At 38.9% G+C, this 25,953-nt stretch overlaps 1 protein-coding gene across 1 annotated transcript; it reads right to left on the bottom strand.

The window, feature by feature from the left end:
* Positions 1 to 1,662: 1,662 nt before the first annotated feature.
* Positions 1,663 to 24,099, bottom strand: pamr1b (peptidase domain containing associated with muscle regeneration 1b). Its single transcript, XM_085281762.1, has 14 exons — positions 23,779 to 24,099; positions 17,277 to 17,453; positions 16,095 to 16,220; positions 15,440 to 15,554; positions 11,530 to 11,747; positions 10,744 to 10,851; positions 8,252 to 8,422; positions 7,885 to 8,076; positions 6,848 to 7,693; positions 6,579 to 6,755; positions 5,749 to 5,815; positions 5,367 to 5,596; positions 3,818 to 4,176; positions 1,663 to 3,745 (listed from the first exon to the last, which is right to left on the bottom strand). The coding sequence occupies exons 1-14, from the start codon at positions 23,936 to 23,938 to the stop codon at positions 3,170 to 3,172; spliced, it is 3,522 nt and encodes a 1,173-aa protein (XP_085137888.1). The 5' UTR covers positions 23,939 to 24,099; the 3' UTR covers positions 1,663 to 3,169.
* Between the last annotated feature and the right edge of the window lie 1,854 nt (positions 24,100 to 25,953).

Below are 25,953 nucleotides of genomic sequence, written 5' to 3'. Positions count from 1 at the left end.
AGTATTATCTCTTCTATTGTGTAGATATGAAAAAGAGAGAGCAGACAAGAAAAGAAAATGTGTCTGGGGTGTCTGATGAGCAGCACTGCTGACAGGAACAGAATGAGCGGTATGGACAGGGTGATAGCTTTGAGAAAAATAATAAGAAGCTTGTCTCTTTGGGAGAGCCATTGATGATATTGACAATCGAGGGGCTTACCGCAAGAAACTCACCAATCTTTCACACATGCATCATGTAGATTATCTGCAATATGGTATTCTTCCTTTTGAAATTAGCCCCACTTCTACTAGCTGTGGGCTGTTGGTTTCTAGGAATGCCATTTATTTGAGTTATACCTATGTAATGTAGGAAGGCATGACAGTGCATAGAGTAAGGGATTCCTGGCTTAAACTCACTAGCCAGCTAATGCCCATCTGTGTGGCATTGCCAGTTATCTCCAGGTATTCAAGGTTTCTCCTTTAGTCAAAGATATGCATGTCAGGTTAACTTGTCCATAGGTGTGATTGTGAGTGCAATATACCTTATAGAAAATAAACAAACTCAAAGGCTTACTCAGCATTAGGAATGGCCCAAAAATTGATTATCCCGAGTCATATTTGGTATGGTTATTTTTTTCTTGACACAGCCTAAACTCTCTTAAGCAGGCTTTCTTGTACTTCCTTAAAGTATATGAATCGTTTCCAAGTTTTTTGAAGAGAGCCTTTTTGCTGACTTTTTTTCCGTTCTCTGTCACGATGAAAACATGCTGCTTCAATAATGTACTATTGAAAAGGTTCCTAACTCAAGGAATGAACCAATGTTGCTTCAGCCAAATCTATGAAAAATGCTAATGATGACACAATTAGTCCAACATAAAATATTATTTTTGCATGAGTGATGTGATTCCTAATAATCTATTATTTGAAAACTTAGCATATCTCAGGATGGAGTACTGTTGTGTCCTTAAAATCTTAAAGGAAAGTGGACGAGAGCTTGGAATTAAATTTTTTTCCTTTGAATGTCTCTTGTCCTCTCAGCCTTCCCACCCTGTCCTTTTAACTTGTCTCAGTCTGGGTCTTACATTAAGAATTTCTTAAGCTGCTTGGTTTTCACGTACAGATATTTCTGCACAAATCTGTTACCCAAGATTACTCGACTGTGACTTCAGTGTGACCTCAAGGAATGACATATTAGCTAGTTTATGGAACAGTTTAAGTAATTTATTTTTATTTATTTGTATCATGCTTTAAACACAATGATTTGTTAACTACCCTGTACACAGTATTGTATTGACCATTTAGGCTGAAGCTGAAATAAGATTTGATAGAGATAGCATGATAAGTTGTGAAGTGCAACATTGAGTCAATAAGACAAGTAAGCGCAATTCAGCTTTCCATCTTTATGCATCTATTATTGTTACAGATACAATAACAAAAAACACAGAAGTTCAATGTTTGCACTGACTGACATGTAACTGTTGTAGTGTGTGGACACTGCAGTTTAGACTGAGTAAATCATAAATACAGGTGGAAATTACGGTTTAATTAATAATAGTGTAACATTAGCAAGATTTGTTTTAAACATTGACAAACATTTTTCAAATTTACCTTTAGTACCAGCAAATAAGCTTTATGACTGAGAGCTAGGGAGGTCTATGAGAAAAATGTGAGGAGCAAAGCTTGAACTGTAAATGCAGAAGACATTTCTGGACATTACAGAAGAAGTCCCATTTTGTTATGACAACAATGCTAACAGTGGAGTATGTGGGCATCCTTTTCAGCTCAAAGGCTTCCTCTCATGCTGAGAAGCAAGCACAGAAAGCTCATCAGCCTAACTGGGAAACTGGATCAACACCTAAACATTTTCTTTAAGTCTGGTGTTAAGTATTTTACCCCTCCGGCTCTCCAGTGTAAACTATTTTCTCATGGTAGCATTTTCTCATCATTATCCCAGTACTTTGTTCAGAGCTACACCTCTGTTCCCAGGCCAGTCAGCTTATGGTTCAACGTTGCCTGTGTCTCTATTGATGATGCCCTGTGAGCTTACAAGGGCCTGTGAACAGACGGTCTCCCAGCACAAGTGGATAGGACTGTCCTCTGGGAAACATGGGACTATTGCTAAGCTGTTGTTCAGCTTTGGTAAATGGTTGAAGAGAAAACAGAAAGTCTTTGATAGAAGATGTTCCTGTGAAGAGAAAAAGGGAATTCCACCAGTTCGGCATTCCAGTTGTGACCTTGCATTATTAATATCTCCTGTTGAACTGTAAAAGGCCAAATAGTTTTTGAAAAGTAATAAGTAGATGTTATACTAAACACAAACGTGTTTGCTAAAACATTATATTGGGTGGAATGACACAAAGCAATTGCAGCCAGCTGGAAATGAAAGCTCAGGTCATTTTTGTCTATGCTGTAAGACTGCAGTGTTTCACCAGCTTCACCGTGTGCATAAATGGAATAAAACTACAGTAATGCATTGCTTACTGTCCCGTTTTCTAACTCATTATAAGCTGCAGGTCTTTTGTCTATGCAAACTCACTTGGAAGTTGTATAATGGAGAAAAGTCACAATGGAGGTAATTGATTTGGGAAATGATCTGTGAATAACTTGTTATGTTTATGGTTGTGAAAATGGTGCTGCTCTGACCCAGATTCATTCCATTGTGTACTTCATGAAGCAAATATAAGGTGCTTTTTCAATGTACCTGAATCTGTCTATGGAATATATTTGTCATAAAGACTTTTACACCGTGTGAAAGGATAAGAATAACCAGTCTCATAAGCTTCACCACACCAACCTTTCCTTTAATAAAAATGTCATGATTTTTCTCTTTCAATAAAATATGTACATCTCTGGAGTCACTTGAATTGATATAATAATTCAGTACATTACAACATATATACATAACAGAGGTTACAGTCTAAACCATTAACAGTCAAATACTCAGATGAATGATTTTCTTATCAGTTTCAAGTGTTTAATCTCAGGTTGAAAGACCTGAACACTAAAGTCTTCAGATAAAGGACCGATGCATCAGCACATCTAATGTGCTAGCACCCCCTTCAGTTTGAGCACTGTGATGTCCAGTGTTGGTTCTGCGTTTAGTAGGAAAATGCCCTTGTGCATAAAAATAGATTAGACAGAATGAATTCACTAAAATAGAGATTAAGCAGAGGAGAGGACTGTAAGATGTTTATTTCATATTGCTCTCAATCCAGTCTTTAAAGCTGGCTACATGTGTGTAGACTGTGTAGAGGTCAGGATCACACTCCCCTTGGTCATAGCCAAAGCTCACCAGTCCCAGGAGTCTCCACAGCCTTTTGCTCTCCCCTTGCGCCTGTGTATAACCAGACTTTCGGTTATCATTGACTTGATTCTCAGAGAGGGCAGGGAGGACAAGAATTCCCCCAGTGTCAGAGGGACATATGTTAGATGGTCCATAGTCGGGCTTTTGGCTGGCACACAGCATATTGTCTGTTACACTGACTGGCACACCATTACGAGCATATTGCTGCTCACATGGGACTACATCAGCAAGGTGAACGAGCCCAACCCTAGCCTTCTCATCAGGGCCTAAACTTGACTCGGGCATTGGAGACCAGCCCGTCACAAGTCCTTGAGTTGATGTCAAATCTTCTTCCTGGTTTTCTGACAGGCACAGAGGCAGGACTTTTTCTCCAATCCTTGCCTTGTCCAGTAATTTGATCACAGCAATGTCAGAGTCAAGAATATTGGGGTCATAGTTTGGATGAATAACAATGGAGGCCACCTGAAAGGAGAAAAGACATGCTTAGTTTTATCAAAAGGGATTGTGTGAATAACAAGACTTCCAAGTGCTTACCCGCAGGTGTTGAACACCTTTGGTTTCCCTGTCATCATCACGATAGTGCTTCCCCACAACCACCTTTATTGTGGCAGTGTCCAGGGGAAAAACCTTGCCCAGATCTGTCACACAGTGAGCAGCTACGACCAGAACCCTTTGGTTAACCAGAGCTGCACTGCAGACCAGCTGCCAGTGAAAAGCCTGATTGTGTTTGCCAGTTCCTGCTCCACCATCCTTCTTCAGGGACCCTGTCTGGCTGTCTGCCTTGGTCACCTTGGTCTCTGTACCCTTGGTGGAGCGGCGGTAGATGGCAGCCAGCCAAGGCCAGTGAGCCTCTTCTGGCCTCTCTGTGTCAAAGGTTGGATGCTTCCCACACACTGCCAAAGAGGATGAGAGGTGAGACCATTATCAACGGGACAGCAGGAAAAACAAGACAGGAGAAATTGAAATTGCACTGAGGTTAAGTCAACATTTTGAGCTGTGGGACTGCTTTTATTTAAAGTAGTAGCATTGATGGAGCAGAATATAAAACACTTAAAGGCTACAGAGCCATGTGAAATGTGACTCCCTGAAAGAAGAAGTGAGAAAACGTCATCTTTAAGTACACAATTTGCACATAACATAGAATGGTACCTTGTCTGTATACACTTAAACACTAAACACTAATACCAATTCACCAGAATTACAAAATCAGACCAAAGAAGCAGACTATTCAAGGATTTTATTCATTGATCTGGTGTTGTTTCTTAGCTCAGTACCATATAGCACCATATAAAAATGAACCTTCCTCCAGTATTTATTGATGTGTTTTATTTAACAGTGCTCACAACATTGCTTTTTTTCACATTAGTAATAAGGAAAGTTGTTTTAAAAAAGGGCAGTCCATTTTGTGATTGTTACCGTACAAATCTCATATCCCATAGAGAGGGAATTCAATTTAAGAATGCAGTAAAGAAAATAAAGAGTAATAATCTTGAATAGTAAGATAATAAGTTGTTTATATAGGCGTATATTCACTATATTCAGTATTTAATTAACAGCTAGAAATATTAACAACTTTAATAATGCATGATACATATATATATATTTAATATAACCAGCTCATCTTCACTGTTTAATATGATGAAATAATAATGTGTAGATAGCAACATTACATCAGCTGTGTTTTAACTTTGCTGTCTTCTCCACTCTAACTGTTTATGGAAACAAGAGGCATTAGTGCTACATCTGACGTCTTTTATTGAAAATTCTGTCATTGCACCGATGTCACAGCTGTGCTGTACATACCAGCTTATGAATTTGAGCTTAGCTTCTTAGCAAGCTTTCACTGAGGAGTAAAAAGGCTGTGCAAAAATGCTTTCATCAATGTCAGCAATTAGAGACAAGAATGCTTTTAGAAGGTGCTTTTGTATGATCATCAAATATTACTTCATTATATAAATTGCCATCAAAACGCTATGTCTAAGTTACTACATCATCATTTTTAATGTCTGCACAGGATTGTTATGTGGGTGTAAATCACTGTATTAAAAATGTCTGACAACTAGTGGTCCTCTGCTGCCCTCACCTGGTGAACAGGAGACATGGCGCCCGCTCCATTTCCCTGTCTTCAAGCAAGTCCGACGTGGACTGCCAAAGTGGTGGTAGTACTGAGATGCACACTCATATTCTATATGTGTGTAAAGATGATGGAAACCCTGGGGCAACTGCGAAAGCACCAGGGGGGCTTTAGTGGGACTGTGCAACTGTGGCTGCTGGCCCATGACTGAGGAGTAGAGCTTGTGCACGGGTGTCTTTCTGAGGGGGAAAATATGCCAAAGGTATGTAGTAAATGCATTATATGAGTCCTTAATATTAATTCTTCAGCTAAATGGCATACATACCTACACAATACTATATATTTCTGGTTGTCAGTTATTCTATATAAGATGATGTTTTAATAATCATACCTGGATGGTACCTGAGGGGGCAGAACTTTTTGTTTCACCAGCTCTGAGACTTTGGGCTCACGACATGCTGCAAATAAACAAATATGTTTAAAAAACCCATTCATATGAAATATGCACAAAAAATTCGGAAAAGTGACACTACATGCAAGCCAACCGGCTGCTGGTTGCAGTATTTTTTCTGCTAAAGATGCATGTGGAATCTATCTGTATATGTAACACTTAGCCAAAAATAAAATAGGAGCTTTTCCCACAATGTTAAACCATCTTCTTAGAAATTCATTTCTAAATGCTTTTCACCTAAAAGCCTTTAAATTGTATTAATAGAGGCATGTTTTGCATGCTGTTTCACATGGCCTACTTTGGCTGTGCTTGTTTCTTTAATTTATTCATTAAAGCTGTGCCAGTGGACAGTTTCTCCACTTACCTCTTGGCAAAGAGCTACAGGGCACCCAGGCCAAAATCTATTAAGAACTAATTAATATTTACAGCTCTAGCCCTGATGGATCATTTTACTGCCAGAACCCTTTCATTAATAACATTTAGCATTAGCGTTTATTCAGCATTTTCAGATTATTGACATACAAGCCTGTATATCTACAACTTTAATAGACTGATATAACATCCACAACCATCTATTAACTGTTCATTTTGTTCTCAAACACTACAGTGTCCTCTAATGCTTCAATATGTCTGAAACCTACACACCAGTCCAGTAAAAAAAGAAAGAAAAAATGCTGTTTGTATATGCTTAAAAAAATTTTTTTCACAAATCTCCAAACAACAAAATCTTAATAATTAATTCCATAAAAAGGCAAAGCAGGCACTGGTACCTCTGACACAGAGGGGCTGTTTGCCACTCCATGTGCCATCCGGCTGGCATGTGCGTCGGTCATCACCACTGAGCGCATAAGATTGATTGCACTTGAACTCTACTGTTTCAGGCTCCAAACCTGGCACCACCTGGTGGTAGCCATGGTAAAGGCGAGGTAGAGTTGGGCAGCTTTTTTCTGGACAACAGAGAGTGGGTGAGAGTGAAGGCCAAATAAAAGCAGATAATCATTCACTCAATTATTCATAGTGTCGTCATTGGTTCTCTTACCGGTGAAGCTTTGGTTGTCTTCTCGCTCCCTTTCTTTCTCTTTTTCTTTCTTCTCTCTTTCCACCTCCTTTGTTTTCTCAGTTGAATCCTTCTCCTTTTCATCCTTCGCAGTTGTTGATTTTTCCTTCGGTTTCCCACTTTCGGCTCTGTACAGGGTGATGTTGACACGAGTTGGAATTATTTTCCTCCCTGGCGGTAGAGACCCTATGGTATTATTTTCTTTACTTGTGCTCTCGGTATCATGTGAAACAGTGTTGTTCTTTGTCATTTCCAGTTCAGGCATTTCCACTGTGTTTTCACCCTCAGATATGACCGTCCTGAGCTTGGTGTCATTGGGGCCCACTTTGTCAGGATCTCTTTTCCCATTCACCTGTTTTTCTTTTCTTTCACTTTCTTCCTGTCCTTTGTCTTTTGTCACAGGGACCTCTGTAACATCTGTCTTTCCCTTGTCAAAGTTTGTGTCTTCTTTTTTTTCAGGTTGTTTTGGTTCTTTCTCTTCAACCATGTAATCTAGGCTGTTATCTGGGCTTTCGCTAGTCACTTTATCTTCCCCACCTCCAGATGGCTTCTCTGGGCCAGTATTTCTCTCATCTACCTCTCCTTCATTCCTGCCCTCAACCACAGTTTTCCCAGGAGTGGTCCCATTATATTTATCTTCCCCGTCGACTGCTGTTGTGTTCTCCTGCTCAGTGTTTACATCTTTTCCGGCAACACTTTCGTTTTCGCTAGTTGTGTTCTCTTCTTCTTTCTCTTTAGTTTTACTTTTATCTTTGTTACTGTAAATATCTGTCTCTTTGCCCTTTTCTTTTACTTTGTCCTTTTCTGCTTCATTAAGAGTGTTATTCACTGTGAAGAAAAACATAAAAGAGATTATTAAGAGCTCATAGTCATAGCTATTCATTGTACATTGGCCTGTACAATGAATAGCTCTAAGGCATTGAGTCATTTTCTCTCATCTATTAACAGCTTACTATTAAAAAAACCCCAAAATGACTCATCCATCTCCAGTCTACAGTTATTAAGACATATTTTCCAACCTTTAATGCAAACAGGAGAAGTCCCACTCCAGGTGTTATTGGGGAGGCAGGTTCTCTGAGAGCCCCCACTGAGTTCATATGGCTGGTGGCACAAGTACTGTAAGGCGATGAGAACATCATTGGGCCCATAAACCAAGAAGTGGTCCCCATTGGCTGGCTTGGGTGGCAGAGCACAGACTCTTTCCACTGGAACTGAAGGAAGAAAGGAAAAAAAATCATATTTATTTTCCATGAGCTAAACCATTTTTGAGGCAATATGTATGGCATCCAGATGCAAGCTAAAGACACGCATACTGTATGACTTTCCCAGATATGAAATTGTAATTATTTTGAAGAGGGAAAAAACCTATTTGTATTATTATCCTACCACAGTCTGGAGCAGGCGCACTCCATGTTCCGTCACTCAGGCAGATGGCATGACGAAACCCCTTCAGCTCAAACCCAGGGTCACAACGAAAAGTGATGCGTGCACCAGAGTGATGAAACAGACCCTCTGTAGATCCGTGGGTGGGCACCGGAGGCCTGCGGCAGCCCACCACTGACGAGAAATACAGACATGTGGGGTTTATTTATATACACACAAAGTTTCCCTTTTTCCGAACTAAATGTCCAGTCATCAAAATTACAACGCATAGGAGGCATCTCAAACATACCTCAACAATCAGTTGAGACCCCACAAACAGTTTCAGCAAGTTCTTTCTTTTCCTATCTATTTACAGGTCAGACAGGTAGTCCATAAAGCAAAGACTCAATTTTTCTAATTCAAAAGTTTCCTGAGATTTAAAAGCACTGCCTGCTACCTCAGAGACTCATTAATAAATAATTTCACTCATCATCGCAAAGTGCGAACAGTTAACAGCATGACTTTAACACATGGCTTGTAAATAAGGAAGAAATAGATGCAATAAAAGCCCTTTTAGTCAAAATGTTCAATTTTCCACTGCCGTAAAAGAGATTTTTAGGAAGTCGGATAGTAGAGACTGGTAATGTGTTTATGGAATACTGTGTGCAACTGTCCCATAGAAGAACCTCTTGCAAAAATAAAACAGTCTGGGGAAAACTCTTCTGCATGTGCACTGTAATCCTTAATCATTAAGCACAGCTGCACATATGCACACAAATGTTGTGATAAAGGCCTGCGAATGGGTTCGCAAAGCATGTGTTAAGACAACAGTTATCATATCTCTATGAGGCTGTCTTGGGAGATTTGTTATGTTGTTGACTTTAAGTGGGATCAGATCCATGAAAGGCACTGTCTGTGGTTTTTAAGCTCCAAACCAAAGAACCCTCCCTATAATCTTTATAACTGAACGGCATTTCCAACCTTCAGTCTTTTAGGGGATAAGGAATGCGCTTGGCAAACCAAAAGTAGAGAAATAAACTGTAGCTGACCTCTTTTGAATATGTATAAAAAACCATGAAGTGCCCAGAGGTGCCGTGTGCATTGTTGCTCTTTTCCCATGTCTTTTATATATGAATGTTTTCAAAGACAAATCAAAATAAATGTGGAGTCATTAGAGTGGAATGCTAACATATTACACATCACAACATGTACTGTAAGTAAATCATCGTTTCTTTCACAAGTTCTCTGGAAACTGAGTTACTTACTGCATACTGAAACTGATTATTGTCAAAGATCAATTCAACTGACGCTGAGAGGGAAAAGAAAAAGAAGAGAAAGCATTTCCTGTTTTTTATGATAAAGTGTCACACTGTCTCGTACCAAATGAGTTTTTAGCTTTCGACAGATGACAGGGTGATTACAGAAGGCATAAAATATGGCTAAGGTCAGGTTCATATTTGAAATTCTCCATCTGACTCAGGCAGAAATACAGACTACATTATCACCACAAAATGTAAGGCATTAACGTTGCTGCAGCTCTTTTCCATTCAAATTAACAGCTGAGGATTCCTCGTGAGAATACAGATGAATGCACGCTGTGTGAAATCAAACAGCCTTTTTTTTTTTAAAAAATGGGTGTCTCCTCCAGTGGAAAATACTCTCTGTTGTTATATAAGTCGAATTGTTTCACCATTAGTTTTATGGACTTGAATGTAGCCCTGAAAAACAACACCAAAGGAAAAAATGTGGAATTCACCAAGTCTGCTTTTGCAGAATCTTAAAAGAGGTGTATTGAATACAAAAACACACCAGAAATCTATAACTAAAAGACCTTGTAGTGCCTTGTAGGCCAACTTAAGGTTTGGTAACTTAGGTGGTATAAAGTGGCAGTACAGTAACAAAATGTCTTGACAATAACCACTCGACAAAACCTATTCTGTGTTTCTTCTCCTTGTCCACTTCCTCTTGCTGCCTTCTTTCCTCAGTTAGTTTCTTGTCATTTACCCTATTTATCTGTCAACAGAAGAAAATTGCTTAATTTTGCACATCTATATGTGTTAGGTGGCCATTTGGGTTTTGCTGTTTCTTCCAGTGAAACGTGAAATCAACACATATGAACACAGACAGTCCTGACCGTATGACTGTAGCAGGCAGCTGGCCTGATCTCAGTCCAGACCACAAACCTCTCCCTTGTGAAAATGAATCACTGCCTGCTTTGGGGCAGCAACAACAGTAAAGAAAAGCCTCAGGGAAGAAATCAATTCTCTGTAAATTTGTTGTGACTAGGCGTGCCGATTTTCAGATGAAAATTACTGAAATAATTTAGGGATTTTGTAAGCCTCAGTACATTAAGACGCATGTCTTTCCAATGCCTCATAAGATGGAAAATAGACTGGTTTAGTCTTTCCTGTGATTAAAACATGCATGCATTTTATTTTAATTTCCAACTTTAATATATTTTCTCCAAAATATCAGTATTTTGCTCACCAAAGTCCCCTATTATGTTACAGACTCACCATTTTCACACCTCTTGCCTGTGTAGCCAGCCAGACAGGCACAGTGGTAAGAGTAAGAACTGTCTAGGATACATGTCCCATCATGCAGGCAAGGGGAAGAGCTGCAAGCTGTGAACATACAGACAACATTAGGGTACAAACAGAAAGACTGTCTTTATCAAAATAAAAACATAGAAAGCTGAAATGTGTGGCTGCAGACGTCAGGCTACATCCAGGAATCATACTCAAAGCTGAAATAATTAAAACTTCATTTCCAAAGCCCACTGTTTACTTTTACTACATCTGGCTTAGGCATTGGTAACATGTGTGTGTGTCTGTTTTTGAGTTCTAGACCTTGAGAACGAGGGCATTTCTGTGAAGTGAGGGCATTTTGGTTTGTAAACAGGCTGTTAACAGACTCAACACCCATGACAAAGTCTTTTGCCAGAAAATGTAGGTGCTAGTCATGCACTATTAGGAGCTTTTATTAGGTACTGGACACTAAATACCATGGAAACGTCTTTCTTGTTTGTATTTGTTGTGATTCCAAAGAACCCCATTGTTCATGAAGGGTTTATAAACAACTTCTTATCTATTCCCTATACAAAAGCAAAGATTCCAGGTCAATCTAAATATCAAGATTTTGTTTTAGGTTTAAAGAAAATAGTTTTCTTTCATGACGACTCATTTAAGAGGGCTTAAGATTTGCAGCTGGGAAGTATGGTACATTGGCAAGGGTACTTTAAAGCAAAGGAGAAAAGCACTGTTCTTATAGTAGAAGAGATATTACTTTGTTATGTAACCTACCTGAGTTCTCTTGGAAAGTGGCAAAGAATCCATCAAAATTCTTGTAACCATCAGAAACAAAGAGAACATGCAAACTGTTGCCAGAGCTGTGAACTGGTGCAGGTCTGTTATTCCCACAGTATCTACCGATAACACGCGAGTGGATACTGTCTCCATCTCGGACTTCCACATAGTCATAATGACAAGAATGGTGAAACTCCAGACTCAGCATCATGAACCTGCAAATACAAGAATCGTGGCAGATTGAAATGGCAGAGAGTAGAACAAATGACCCAAGGCTATCCAACCATCTATTCTCTACTGCGTATCCAATCAAGGGTCGGGATTTGCTTCAACATTAGACTTAAAATTTGCTATTCATTATTTTTGTCTTGATGCTATTTGTGTCCACATGATGCTGATGATGTGAATAAAGTTAACAAAATAATTACAGTTCTTAATGGTTTTCCTTTCCATCTCACTGAATCTTATATTTACAAGGTAGCACAGCATTTAGAAAGCTAGATTTCTGAACTGTTTTTGTTTTGTTTTTTGTTGTCAGATGCAGCTAAGTCAGATTAAAAAGCTTTGTTGTAGCCAGTGTTGGATTTAACGTTTTCCAAAGTAACACATTACTGTGTTTTACATTTAACTTTTCATAAATACAGTAATTTAACGCATTGCTGTACTGAATTCAGTAATCACATTACAGTTACAAATCTTGCTACTTGTGTTACAATCTTGTGTGAAAAATCTTCTTCAGTTATTTGCATGCCCGGCAGATAGAAAGAAGAAAAATCAACCAAACATGCTTTTTTCTCCCTGCACATTTTTGCTACAGTCAGCTGATATCAGGACCAGAGTGCAACAAAAATAAAGTGCAAACCACATCCAGGGCAGAAGCAACTGCATTGTAACAGAACTTCAGCTCTTTGCGAGCTTCTGTACAGACAGCATGCTAACACAAAGCTAGTCAAGAACCCAGACTGATGATAAAGCTGAGTGCGTGCTGACCCCAGCCCAGCAGCCAGAGCCTGAACTTCAATAGGCAGCAGAGGCAGCAATGAGCTCACAGCCTACATTTCTTCCTGTTCATTTTTATACAGTAGAATCACTGTGGCATTTGCTTTGAATTATCTTTAGGCTAGTTTTAAAATTTATTTTTGTGTTTTCATCTTTGTGTTCATGCATAATAACTAAAAAAAGATTTTAAAGTAAAGGGATCACTAGAGGTCATGTCGGATACAGGCAAAAGCAAATCAAATGAGATGCCTATTATTAACTTTGTGGTTTGGGTGAGCCTTGAAACCTCTAAAGAATGTTTGAAATAGTAAAGTTCAGTGTATTGTGAATGCTCATTATTTGCATATATCAGTGCCATTTCATTATTGTAATAGGCAGGATGTATTGCTAATAAACAGTGTAACCCATTCCATTTCAAATCAACATACTGTTTTGTTTGTTTGTTTTTTTCAGAGAGGAAATTACTAAGTTGGTCAGGCAGAAACACATTTTCCAACAGTCGGTTTAAAAATAGAAACGCACTTTGGTTAAAGTTATTAAAATGTGACAATGGCTGCACTTATATTGCCCTTCAAGAAGGATTTGGCCCTTCTCTTTAGTTTGTCACATGCATCATGGCTGTAAATTTTAATGAAGCACTTCATACATAGCTTTAAAAAAAATCCTTGCAATCATTAAGTCTCTTTCACACACACTTCAAGCCCAGACATCAGGAACTGCATGCTCGGTCTGAACCTAGCTGTATGGAGCTTTTGTTCTTCTAAAAACCTGCACAAACACTTGCCCATAAAATCTGTATGTGTAATGGAGAAAATAACAGAAATAGAAATTTATCACAGGACTGAGAGGCCATAATCTTACCAAAAAAAATGGTGTTATGGTTTCCAAACCTCCAAACTCTTTGCCATCAATCCTCAACATACATCTTCCAGCTGAGTGGAAATTTGACTTAACCAGGCCAGTTGATAATATTTACTGCAGATGGACAATGAAGATAACTGAGGATTGAGAGCCAATCAGACTTGACTTGACAGACTCAAAGCTTTTCTGTATTTATAATCAATGGTTAAATTGATATTAATTATTTTTTTTACAAGCTGGTGTGCAACAGTAGGATGGTTTTCCAAGGACTTTCAGGTAGGAAGCACTTCACTACTGTTGACAATCTGAAAATTATTCATAATAACTGGGTCATTGTTTTTTGTTTTGTTGTTTGCTATTTAACACCTTTGCTTTTGAGCCCTTAAATTTATTATTGTAGCACTGCTGCAGGCTGTCTCTAGGAAGGGTAATTATGACCCACCAACAATCATCAATTCTAAAGAATTTCATTTAAAATGTATTACTGTGCTTGGCACTAATGTTGGCACATCATACAAATTTTAACTGCTTAAAATCAACATATTAGCATCTTCACGATAAAAATGTCACTATATTTATCAGATACAGTATTTATGGAAGTGAAGCTAAAACCAGGGCCACCGGTGGATTTACAGGTCATTATTTCAGATGAATAAGACTGCCATCACAAAATATAATCACAACCTATCTGAAAAAGTCTCGAGCCACCCTTTAAGTGGCTAGAAAAATGGAAAATAGGTGCTGCAATTTATTGAAATTTGTACAAGCGTATAAGGAAATACAGTGTATAAGGCAAAAACAATGAGAGTAGTTCTCCAGGCTTCTTGAAAGACACTTGAAAGCTTTTATTTTATTCATATATATATTTTTTTGATGTTGGCTACCTTTCTCTGTCAAGATGATCACATTGCAGCAATAAAATTGAGGTCTGGGCCAATCTGTGACTAATAGTGTTTCTTTGTGTTTTATCCAGGTATGATTTTACTGTATTGATTCTGTTTAGGAAAAATGCTCAAAACAATTGCCAGTCAGATGTTTTCCACATTCTGTTGCACGTGTCTGGTCTTTAGTGGATTTGTTCTTATCCCTTAAGACATGGACTTTCCAGATACTTTTCATCTGCTGCAGAGAGATTTCTTTTTAGGCCTGCCACTTCTTTTGCTGCCCTCCACTTGTCCAGTTTCCTCATTTTTTAGGACACACTGCATCATGCTGAGGTTTGCCAGGTTTTCTGTAAACATCTCATAGTTGATTCTCAATGAACCAACTTCTAAACCAACTATAGTTGGTTCAGAAGCTCTAGCTTATGACTGGAAAACTGTGTTATCTTTGACATTTTTCATATATTCAATTAAATAAACCAGTTGTGTGTTTTTGCAGCAGGTTGCTAGTAGGTGCCATAAGATACGATTTAAAATGTTTTCTTTGCTAAGTTGTCTGTTATAGATAAACACATAACAGACAACTTGAGAAAGGCACCAGACGCATCTCTCGAATCTGGTGCCTTTTTATACTTGAATGATTCATAAAAACATTCCTGTGAAAATTAATCCCTGTCTCTCTTCCGCAGCATGTCTTCTATCCTGTCTTCCTTCTCTCTCCCCAAATGGTCGCAGCAGATGGCCCCGCCCCTCCCTGAGCCTGGTTCTGCCGGAGGTTTCTTCCTGTTAAAAGGGAGTTTTTCCTTCCCACTGTCACCACTCTCATATGATTGTTGGGTTTTTCTCTGTATGTATTATCATAGGGTCTATAGGGACAATGTAAAGTGCCTTGAGGAGAATGTTGTTGTATAAATAAAAACTGAATTGAACTGAAAATAGTTAGGTCGAGTGACTGGACCGAAAAAATGAAAAAGTAGCCAATGTCAAAAGAAAACATTGAAATGATCATCAGAAAGCCTGAAGAACTTAGCCACAAAATACAAAGAAGAGTAGCTTAAGGCTTTTGCATAGTTCTATAACAAAGGTACTACTAACTATTCTAAAATAACACAGAGGAAAATGAACACCAGTAACTACCTACAGAGGAAAGTATCTTAATATCTTACCTGAGTTCAATAGTAAATGGCCTGTCCACCTGTATGGTCCACTCACACCTAGCATTGTTGGGGTAGCTCTCCAGGACCAAGTGGCCCTGTCGTTTATGGATCACCCCTCCACACTCTGGAAAACACAGAAAGTTAATTTTGAAAATATTGATTTGGGCAGCTACTTCAGTTGCTTTAATTATTGTTTTGAAGAGCCACTTTCAAATGCTTTGCTTAGCATTAAGACAACAGTAATTGCATTTAGACTTTCAAAGTCACTGCAGAGAGCCTACAAGCAACATAAATAAGGATGATCACAACACACACACACACAAGTTGAACAAAGGCATTCAGCAGCTTTGGAAGGTTTCTGCTTTTAATTAAATGTATGTTTGTTGTGCCCGCTGGTAGAATATTTGCATTTAAAAGCTAGACCCAGTGTCCAAAACTAACATCTTAAATAGTTCTATAGGATTCCTGACTTGTCATTTAGCTCCTTATGGAAAACCTCCTGGGCATGACTGCATTCCAAGTTGGCACAGCTTTCCCAAGATGGAGATAAATCAGCAGAGATGGAAAAACCATATAGTACGTGGTATTCATTTCACTTAAAGTAAAACAAATGATTTAGAGTGAAGCCGTAGGATCTGTTAATGGGAAGGATGAAAAAACTTACTCATGCAGTCTCCACCAGACCAGCCAGGTCGACATTCTGCGCAGTATTTGCCATTAATGAAGAAATCATCCCTGGGGCCCCATGTCCCATTGTTGCAGCGTTTACAGTTCTCAAATATGCTGCAACCTGAAAGACGAGAGCCAGAAACAAAACTACAGTAAAGTAGAAGATAAAGGTGGATAAATGAAAGCAAATAACATTAATTATCTCCCAAAGATGTGTTTGTATGTAAGAATAAAGAAGCCTTTATCTGAATGGCTTATGCTGTATTGTTGAATTTTAACAAACCCACCAACCCCTAAAATGTTCCCTTTGCATCAACTCTGCTGAACTCGTTAAGGTCCTCTTTCACTGCAATAGAATGTGAAAACATATCGCTGCTTCCTGAAATAGAAATGTGGAGAAAACCTGTTGAAACAGTTTTCTTTGAGGCTGGATTTTCACTTAAGAAGCTGTCCCGTCCATGGGGTTGTGAAGAGCAACATCTGACCCAAGCGGAGGCATGGATTTTAACAACGCACGGGCCGGGGATGTGCATGTGGAGATTTATGGTCGTACGCTGAGGTTGGAACACTTTTTGTGTGTGTTCAACAGTTAAAAAGTAATGTACAGGCATCCATTTAATTCTGAACAGCTGCTTTCTTCCCCATAAAGGAAAAACTCTGCATGCTTGAACTATGAAAAAAGGCATGACATACCTCTACAGGCAAATGGCATGTAAGGAAAAAAGAGGATTTGGAGCTGCAGCAAATGCAAACTCATCTATGTGAATAAAAAACAAAAGGCTCTAGTCTGATTTCATTCACAAATCAAAGCTTTGAGTGTGCTCATTCACTCCTGAATCCTGTCAGCTTTCAGAGGATTCTGCCAGTCAGTCAAGAGAAGAAGCCAGTGTGAAGCTAGCCTGGAAACAAATTATTTTACACACAAATACAGAAGTTCTTTTCAGTCTTTCTGTCACGCTGTCATGCTACAGTGCAAACAGCTGCACAGATGATAGATAGCACTTGATCTTGCACAAACAACATGGCAGATACTCAAGATATTCACGAAGGTCGCTCCAACAGATGCATACTTATAAGGCAATGCTCGATGTTTTAACAGCTTCTTTCAGTGAAAAGAAATAATTCGAGATTTTATTAGATTCATAGTATTATTTAATCAGAATGACATTGGTTTTACCTGGGTGGATAATGCAGGGATCACACTCGTTGATGGCATTCCGGCAACAGGGTACTGCATAGCCTACTGGAGTCCCTTGGAGGGGACACTTACAGCGAATCACATCATACTCGCAGCATCCTCTGCACATAACATTCCACTCCGGACCTGGACAGTGGTTGTACAAGTGCCTGTAATCTAAAGAAGACGATATCTCAGCAAAAAGCAATTTGTTTGTGTAACCTTCATTTCATTAGCAGTGACGATGAGTCAAAATTAATAGTTCACCTTTTTGCAAAATGTGAGCAGAAAAGGGTTACTGGAAGGATTCAGTTTAGTGTTTATTTGAGCCACTGTCTCTCTAGTTATTTCCACTGTCACACGGTTTCTCGCTCCTTTTTAGGAAACCACAAAAGTCTCAGCAGTTTACCACCACTGTGTGTTATTACGTCAGACGACATGCCAAAATGGTTAAATCACTGTCATGGAAAACAATACCAAATCATTAATCAGAAAGTGATATATTAACTCCAGTGTAAACAACAGCCTTCTTCTTTGTAAAGTTTTTACCTAATAAATGTGACGTTTTATTGGACTGGAAAACACTGATTCAAAGACCTTTGAGTTAGAGCGGTTATGATTATGTAATAGTGGATTTAAATGCTGAAACAGACAAGTGGGAATTCTCTTGTGGCAGATGTGGAGAACAAACCAAAGCTGCACTTTAAACTTGGCACATTGTCACTACAACATTTTGTGCCCTCTCCCCAGCCTGCAGTCATAATAGCTTCTTTGCTCTCAATCACTGACTTTTTATTTATAAAGTGATAGCTGAACACTGGCTCTAATTGCTGTTTATATGTCAAACCGGGACTCTAATACACAGACCTAAGTGCACAGACACACAAAAGCAACTACAAGTGTTTAATCTCTCAGTGGCTGGCAGTCGAGAGGCAAGAAGCACAGATGTTTAGACTCGTCTCTACTTTCTTTTCTCTAATGATATCATAAAATGTCGCTCTGTCCATCACCGGTCTGGCTTCCTCTCCAACTAGAAGAGATATGGCATACATGGTGATATCAATCAAACAGAAAGCAGGTTGGGCAGTGGAATCCCAGCGGACGTTTTTAAAGGACAGAGTTTCATCTTTATAAAGCCATTGCAGTTTTTTGACTCTTTTATGTTTTAGTATATGGGCTCAGCTGGATTTGTGTATTAGAAGTGAAAGGATGTTCAAAAGTCCTGAAAGAACATGGTCTTCTGAGGCCTACTTAAACTGTTACAGATCTAAAAACAAAGATAATAAAAATGTTTGGGCCACTGGGCTCATTTTCAATCAGTCCTTTGATTGTGTTACCACTCCAGCTACCAATAAAGCTTTCTTGAGGAAAGAATGCCAAGTTCCATCCCTTCAACACTGTCCTTGTAAATCAAAGCTGATGTTTATGCGTGATCTTCTTTGTTTAACTTGGACTGTCACCCAGAGACAAAAAGAAAAAAATAGAAAAGGGGGAAAAAGAAAAAGTCTCCTTCTTTCCTCTCAGACTGACATGTTTGTGGATTTCTTTTGACCAAATGTGAGAACCACAAAATTCGATGGGTTTAACACTCATTAGGACAGTCACAAAGACATGTTTTTAGCCACAATAAGCAAACAACTTTATGATACTCTAATTGAAAACTGCTGTTTCATAAGAATGTTTTCAAAAAGGTATTGCGCATGTTTTATTGGGTAGCTTTTGCTCAAACGCCCTTAAAAAGAATCCAAATTGTTTCTTTCATTTACTGCATGCTTGTTGTTGTTTTTTAACAAAAACTGGAACGAATCACCTTTCTCGATACAAAAGTTCATCCTTTTGTTTTACTGCATAAGAAGGAGAACCCTCTAATTCCTGTGAACTATGGTTGTTTAAATCAGCGGAGATCCCCAGACACTTGATCAAAACAACTGAAAAGATCCGCAATGTGATTGGTTGTGTTGTTTATGTAGCCTTCTGTGAAAATAAATGGCTATGTTAGAAGTATCTGTAACCTTCTGCATTCAGTAGCCAATGGCTCACAGCTGTTGCTACTGCATAACACGACTCCATCCAAGCTATAAGTAACTATATTTCAAGAATCACTTCAGTTATGATTACAATATGACCCAGACCACAAAATTCATACACTGGGATTTGTCAAAGTTTAATGCCTGCCATGTGTAGATTAAGAGTTGCTGACACTATCACTCCCTCTTACAGGACAGCTTTTCTGCTTTCATGTTAAGGACAGTGGCCAAAAAGACCATGAAATCTGATTCACAGGACATAAACATAAAAGACACAGAAGCACTTATGAGTGGTCTTGGTAATGTCATTACATGGATCACTGCCATTTGTCTTGCCTTTGATATACTGTAGAAACGTCCGTCATCTGCCCTTAGCGCACTTTCACAAGAATACAATCATTTACAGTGGAATACAACAAAAATATTTTTTTATTTCTTCAGCCAAGTCTGGAAAACATTACTCCCTCTCACCTCAGCAGTCCAGTGACATCACTGTGCATGCATTTATGACAGGATCGGTTCCCAGATTTCCATAAGCTGTGTTCTTTCTGTGCCTACTTGAGGAAACTAAACTCGGGCAGCCATGTTTTCAGTGTTTATACACTGTGACTGAATTCAGTTTGCTGACCTCCAGCTCTATTGATAAGGCTGTTATGTTTTCACTGAACCATGACTCCGAGGAATCTCCCACGGCGGTAGGACACATGCTGGAAAGCATCGATATTTTTCTGGACTGCTATGTCCTTTCTTTAAGATGCATTTAGCAAAGCTATTTTTTACATGGCTCTGAGATGAATTTGTTCATTTTAGCAGGGAACCAAAGACTCAAGAGTAAAAATTTAATGTGTTTTTTTATTTTTTAACAGCAGTTTAGGAAGGTCTGAACAGGTTTGGAAGGGTTTTACTAATGTCTTCCATTGCATAATCCTGTCTCCTCTAGCTGTTTTACACAAACACAAGCAATGAATGTTGCAACATGCAAAGACCCCTATAATTAAACCCAAGACTGTGGTTATTTTATCTACCCCTTGTCTCTAATCACAAACTGTAGGTGATGACAGTAGTTGTCAGAGAGGGTAGGAAGGCTCAGAAGAAATCTATCTGAAAACAAGGTTTGCTTTTGTGGAATGCTTTAAGGCTGCCTTCCACAATTTTCATCCAGCGTGCCAAATATGTATTATGGTATTTTCGAACATTTCTACATTGTTACATATTTTCCCTGTGCATAACTAACATTTTCTGTGACAGAAGATATGCAGACATAGAAAGACATTTTAATTTGTCTTTTCCATCCCATATGTTAGGCTCTTAAATGTACTCTCCAACATTTAGCGATGCTACAGAAATAAAAATAGTAATAGTTATAACAATAAACAGTCATAACTTTATGCGTCATATGGCACTTTCAAGTGCTTTGCATTTTCAAGGAAGCTGACTCTGCTGCTCACTGTATTTATGTGTATCCTTACAGTGACAGCAGTAAGATCAGGGGTAGAAAGCCTTCCTGTGACCTTGCGTCTGGACTTAATGCCCTGCTGGCATACTTACCTGAGGCTTATCCTCAACAACCTGTGATTATTGCCACTTAGAAAATATATAACTGTGATGATATTGTTCAGTTTCATTCTATGTTTTATATTAAAAATATATTCACAGATTTTAAAATGCAGAACCAGCAACACTGATGGCTCGCAAGTGACTCAGAAACCCCATCTGCTCTTAAACTGTTCCATGGTTTTGGAAGCATTTTCCTTTGACTTGAGCTAAAAATAAAAGCATCTGCATTTGTTGCATTAAAAGCGTTTCTTGCAGCACTTTTTTATACTCTCGTTGACATGAACAAATTAATTGCTGCCTTCAGAGTTTCAGATAACTTATCCAATAAAGATTTAATCTGATCTCAAGACACTATCATAGATGCAACTGGGGACAATGCTAGCTGTGGAATTTAAGCCAATTACTGTCTATTTTTTTCCTTTGTTTACTACTCTGGAACTCTTATCAGCTTGAGTCTTGCTTCACTCTGTTTTCATTCTAAACCAAGCAGGACCACAATACAGACGGGACACCAGTTGGGAACTTCAGGATGAATCTGACATGCTTAGGAAAATCATTGCATAATAATATGGGTTAGTCACATCTGTTATACATGGTATATCTTTACTCTCATGTTTTGACAGATGTTTTTTTTAATAGAATAGTTTAACATTTGAGAAAATGTAAAGAAGATAGAATGTGCTGATTGTGTTTAAGGGTGACAGTATTAGAGTAAATAGTTAGTTTCCTCTTGACAAAATGGAGCTTATTTCACACGGTAATAACTGTTGTTTCTACAGCAGCTGTGAGTGTATGTGTATGTACAGTATTTGTGACTGTGTAATTCATTTCCTTACTGCCCACAGCAGCTGTCTTTTTTGTATTTTGAGGTTGGATGCATTAAGCTATCATGGAACAAGGAAACTCCCTGGGGAGCTCTGTGGTCGCTGTGACCTTGAATACATCCTGATCCTGGAGTGCTGATCCCAGTGGTCATTCTGGAAATAGCTTTGAATAAACTTTCCTATAATTGGAAACCACAACCCCAAAGAAATACACTATTATTCTATTATCAACAGTAGTTTTCTGAAAGTTCAAAGACATTTATAACTATACAGTTAGTCCTTTTTTTTTTTACTGCAACTACAAAAAAAGATTTGACCATTACTTACCTAATCTAATTTAGCCCTCTCTGACAAGCCCCACTGCTTTTATTCTTTTATCCAGACAGCTGTGAAGGCATGCACAGGCAATACAGTTGTCAGGCAACCACTACCACACACACTGTATGGTACATGTGCAAAAAGGGTGGGTGTTGCTCATTTGCTCCCCAAACTTGCCCATCTCAGCCTGAGAAAGAACCACTTAATAGCCGACAGTGACACGTTTTGAACACGCACTTACGAATAGATGGATATTCTCCTTTTTCTAAATAGTTTTCTAAAATTGGACTCCTTGGGGTAGTTTTGTTGTAGTTTGACCTTTTCCAGCATGATGTAATTGGTAGTTTGTAGCACAACTCGTGCACTATAGCCCAATCCTGTCATCAACTGTGGTGAATGGAGTCTGAGGTGTGCACATTTGTTTTAAGCATTTAACTATGAAACTTGAATCTGACATGTCACACTAATTTTCCAAAGCCAGAGGCCAGTGTTTTTCATCATGTAATTTGAAGTTTGTGCCATATCCCCCCCACCACACCCCCACCCCTACACACACACACACACACACACACACACACTAATATGAGTTTTACAACTGCTTGCTTTCACCATTATGTCCTACTGCCCAGTACTCAGAAGCTCTTAAATGTTGTATGTTTTAGCTTAACACACAGTAAGGGGAGGGTGTTTGGTGGGCAGAAGATCCTAAACAGGAAGCCTTGCACAATTCAGAAACATTCAGAGGGAACGCCAAAACATGCGAAAATAAAAAATACACTCACGCACGCATGCGAGCATGAGTGTAAACAAACCACAAAGACAGGACTTGCATGCAAAAATCTTGAAATTATTTTAGGTTTCTCAGTAGAAAACATCTCTCATCAGCTGATTAGACACGATTATATAACAGGCCGTGCTGACAATGATTCAGCTGACTGACAACAACAAAGTTGGTAAATCAGTCAGTGGAAACTCTTTTAATCACTACAGCAGAATGCAGTTGCACTCTGCCAAGCCCTTTGCCACATTTACCAATATTACAAATTGAAGGGAGTGTTTTACTGCATGAGCCACGCAACGAAGAATCAAACAGAGGGCAGAGGTTTGGTTTCGGAGCCTTGGAGACGGCGTATGGTATACACATTACCACGGTCAGCATGATTGTCTCAAACATGACTCATGTCTTCCTGCAGCAGTTCAAGGGTAAACACGCAGAGTAAATCTCAGTCTCTAGGAGAACTCCCTCAGATAACACGTTAAAGGGAAGCTTTTGCACAAAGGAGAAAATGTTGGCAAGATTCAGCTGCTCTATTAGAACTGCAACAGTCTCCCTTCACCACAAGGAATGTGTGGCAACATGCAACTCTTGTTTTGTTTTGTTTTTATTTAGTAACAAAACAACAACCACAGTGAGAAGGAAAATATATGAAGACTCCTGGAGTTTCCCATTTTTTATGAGACAATAAACAAAGCCACACAGGACAGTGCCTTCCTCTGTATTTCATAACAAGAACTTTAAAAACAAACATTACACAAGCTGATCAGCTGTGTTTTTCTTTGCTTGCCTAAAAAAACGGTATAAATCACTGGGTTGCTCTCTGTCACTGTTCAACAAATGTTGCTGAGCGCCGCTGCACTCGGAAAGGAAGAGGGGATGGCAAGAGTGCTGATGCCGGCTTTTTAAGAACAAAGAGCCAAGAGGCTGCGCCAAACACAGAGATAGGAGAGGGAGTAAAACGGAAGAGTGGTGAAGGTAAATTAATTGCCATTCTTTACCGTAGGGCCAGGCTGTCCCTTGGGGCAAGGAGATGGAAATGAAGACAGAGATGAAGAGAAGCCAGTGCCCCTTCCCAAAGACAAAGATGGTGATCCAGGGGATTGTTTGGATACCCCCATAGGTTTTCCCCAGCTGCAATCTCCGTCCCGCAGAAAGCATGCTTCAGTCTGGAACTCTGTTTACTTTCTGAACTCAGCTGACATCACCTTCTCTCTGCCCTTCATTCCTCCCCCTCCCTCCATTCTTCTCTCTCTCTTTTTCTCTTAACTTTCTTTCTTCCTCAATTTCCCTCTCTCACTTCTCTTAGGCTTCAGGTTTCAGCCCAGCCTTGCAAGGAGTTCCACTACCAGTGGTCTCCTGAAAACTCCCCTCGCCGCACTTGGGAGATGACGTCACTGCTCATGAATGAAAGTGAGCGTGTTTTGCTCTTTCTGGTGGCATGAAATGTGACAAACAAAGTAGTGATCAGTTATGTGCTACAATTGATGTCAGCTTCACTCAGGCTCAGGCTTAAAAAATGTTGATGTCATTATTATCACACCTAAATAAATGGGAAAAACAGGGAGTGTGGGATTGTGAGTGTGAGGATGTGATTGAAGGGAAATTTCACTTCTGTGACACAATAATACCCTAAATATTCCAAACACAAGCATCCCATTTCTATGTTGTTTGGAATATTGGGCCCATATTAATACTGTTTTTGGGCAGGATAAATCTTGTTACACATTCCATACTTTAAACTTTCTGATTGTTGAAATTATTCGGAGTCTACTGTTCTTAGTTTCATGTGTTGTTTGGTTTTACATTCTCAGTTATTCCTAACATTTTGAGTTTTCAATTCTGATTATATTTTAGTACCATTTGCATTTGTTTCCTGAGTGTTTTCAGTCTTATCATGTGTCAGTTCCCCTAGTTTTAATTTATGCATCTACATTTCCTCTTTAGTGCTATTCTCACTCCTGGTTTTATTTTGATAGTCTTTTGTATCCCACCTCTTGTATTCAGTTTTACTTCCTCCAGTGTTTGATTGTATTAATTGCCTTCACCTGTGCTTGTTTGCCGAAGCTGTCTCCACTTCCATTGTTACTTTTATTAAGGTTTGTGGACATTTGTTAATGTGCAGCTGTCTTAATGTCCCACCACAGCATTTTACACAGGTTGAGGTCTGGACTTTTTCTTACAGAAATTCTCCTCCAGATTTGCTGGTGTGTTTCTGTGGAATACAGAAGAGTTAATGGTCAACTCAGTGACTACAAGGTTCCCTGGGCCTGTACTACCAATTCAGTGACACTCAGGTTATCTTTCTGTTATCAGGATTCACTTACCTTAACATTAGCAATCAGGAAAAACAATCACATCAAGCTCGTTACTAATGTGCTAAGTTGGCCCTGCGCATTCATATGAAATGGGTGGTGTTAGCAACGTCTAATGTCTGACAGTTTATACGACTCTTCTTCAACACAAAATGATACCTTTGAGTGCCACCTACTCCAACTACTGTCAGAGACATTGTTAGATGATGATAAAATTGAGATAAATAAAAAAGAGCAAAATGCGACAATGTTGCAAAAAGACACATTAGTGCTACCGAAAATTAATAATCTGATTATTTAACGTACAGACCTGTTCAATAAACATTTTAATGAATTACTTATTTTATCACTGAGTGCCCTCTTGGCGCCGTTGTTTATTTCTGCGATGATTAGAGCTTTTAAATCTTTATTTTTGGATACATTTAAGCATCAAGGTTTACTATCCTCTGCAGTTTGAGAGTAAAGTTTAAATATAAAAACAGGTTTCAAAAATAGGCTTGGTGTACATACAAATTTGATATGAGGTATCCAAATACAGTATAGGTGCAGATACTTACAAAAGAGATCTTACAGGAATGGTGATGCTATTATCTGGAGAACTGAAGGTTATTTCCCATCTGGAACAGAGCCTACTCTGGAGCAGGTTAGGTTCACAGTATAATGACAATATACCTCAGTTAGAAGTGAACTGCCTTCTTCAGAGTTAACCCAAGTTACTTGGATGAGCCAGGCATCTCTACTTTTGTCTCATCTGGTTAAAGGACTTTGTCCCAGAAGTTTAGTGGTTTGTTCAAACTCAACTTTGTAAACTGAAGCCATGCTTGCATGTTCTTTTGAGAGACAAGAGGCTTCCTTCTAGCC

This window comes from Mchenga conophoros, linkage group LG7, assembly GCF_057382185.1.
Source record: "Mchenga conophoros isolate Kocher_MC1m ecotype Shallow Benthic linkage group LG7, M_conophoros_male_GT1.1, whole genome shotgun sequence".
Lineage (NCBI taxonomy): Eukaryota > Metazoa > Chordata > Actinopteri > Cichliformes > Cichlidae > Mchenga > Mchenga conophoros.
Note: the sequence above shows the minus strand (reverse complement) of the source record. Positions and strands in the feature narration are given on the sequence as shown.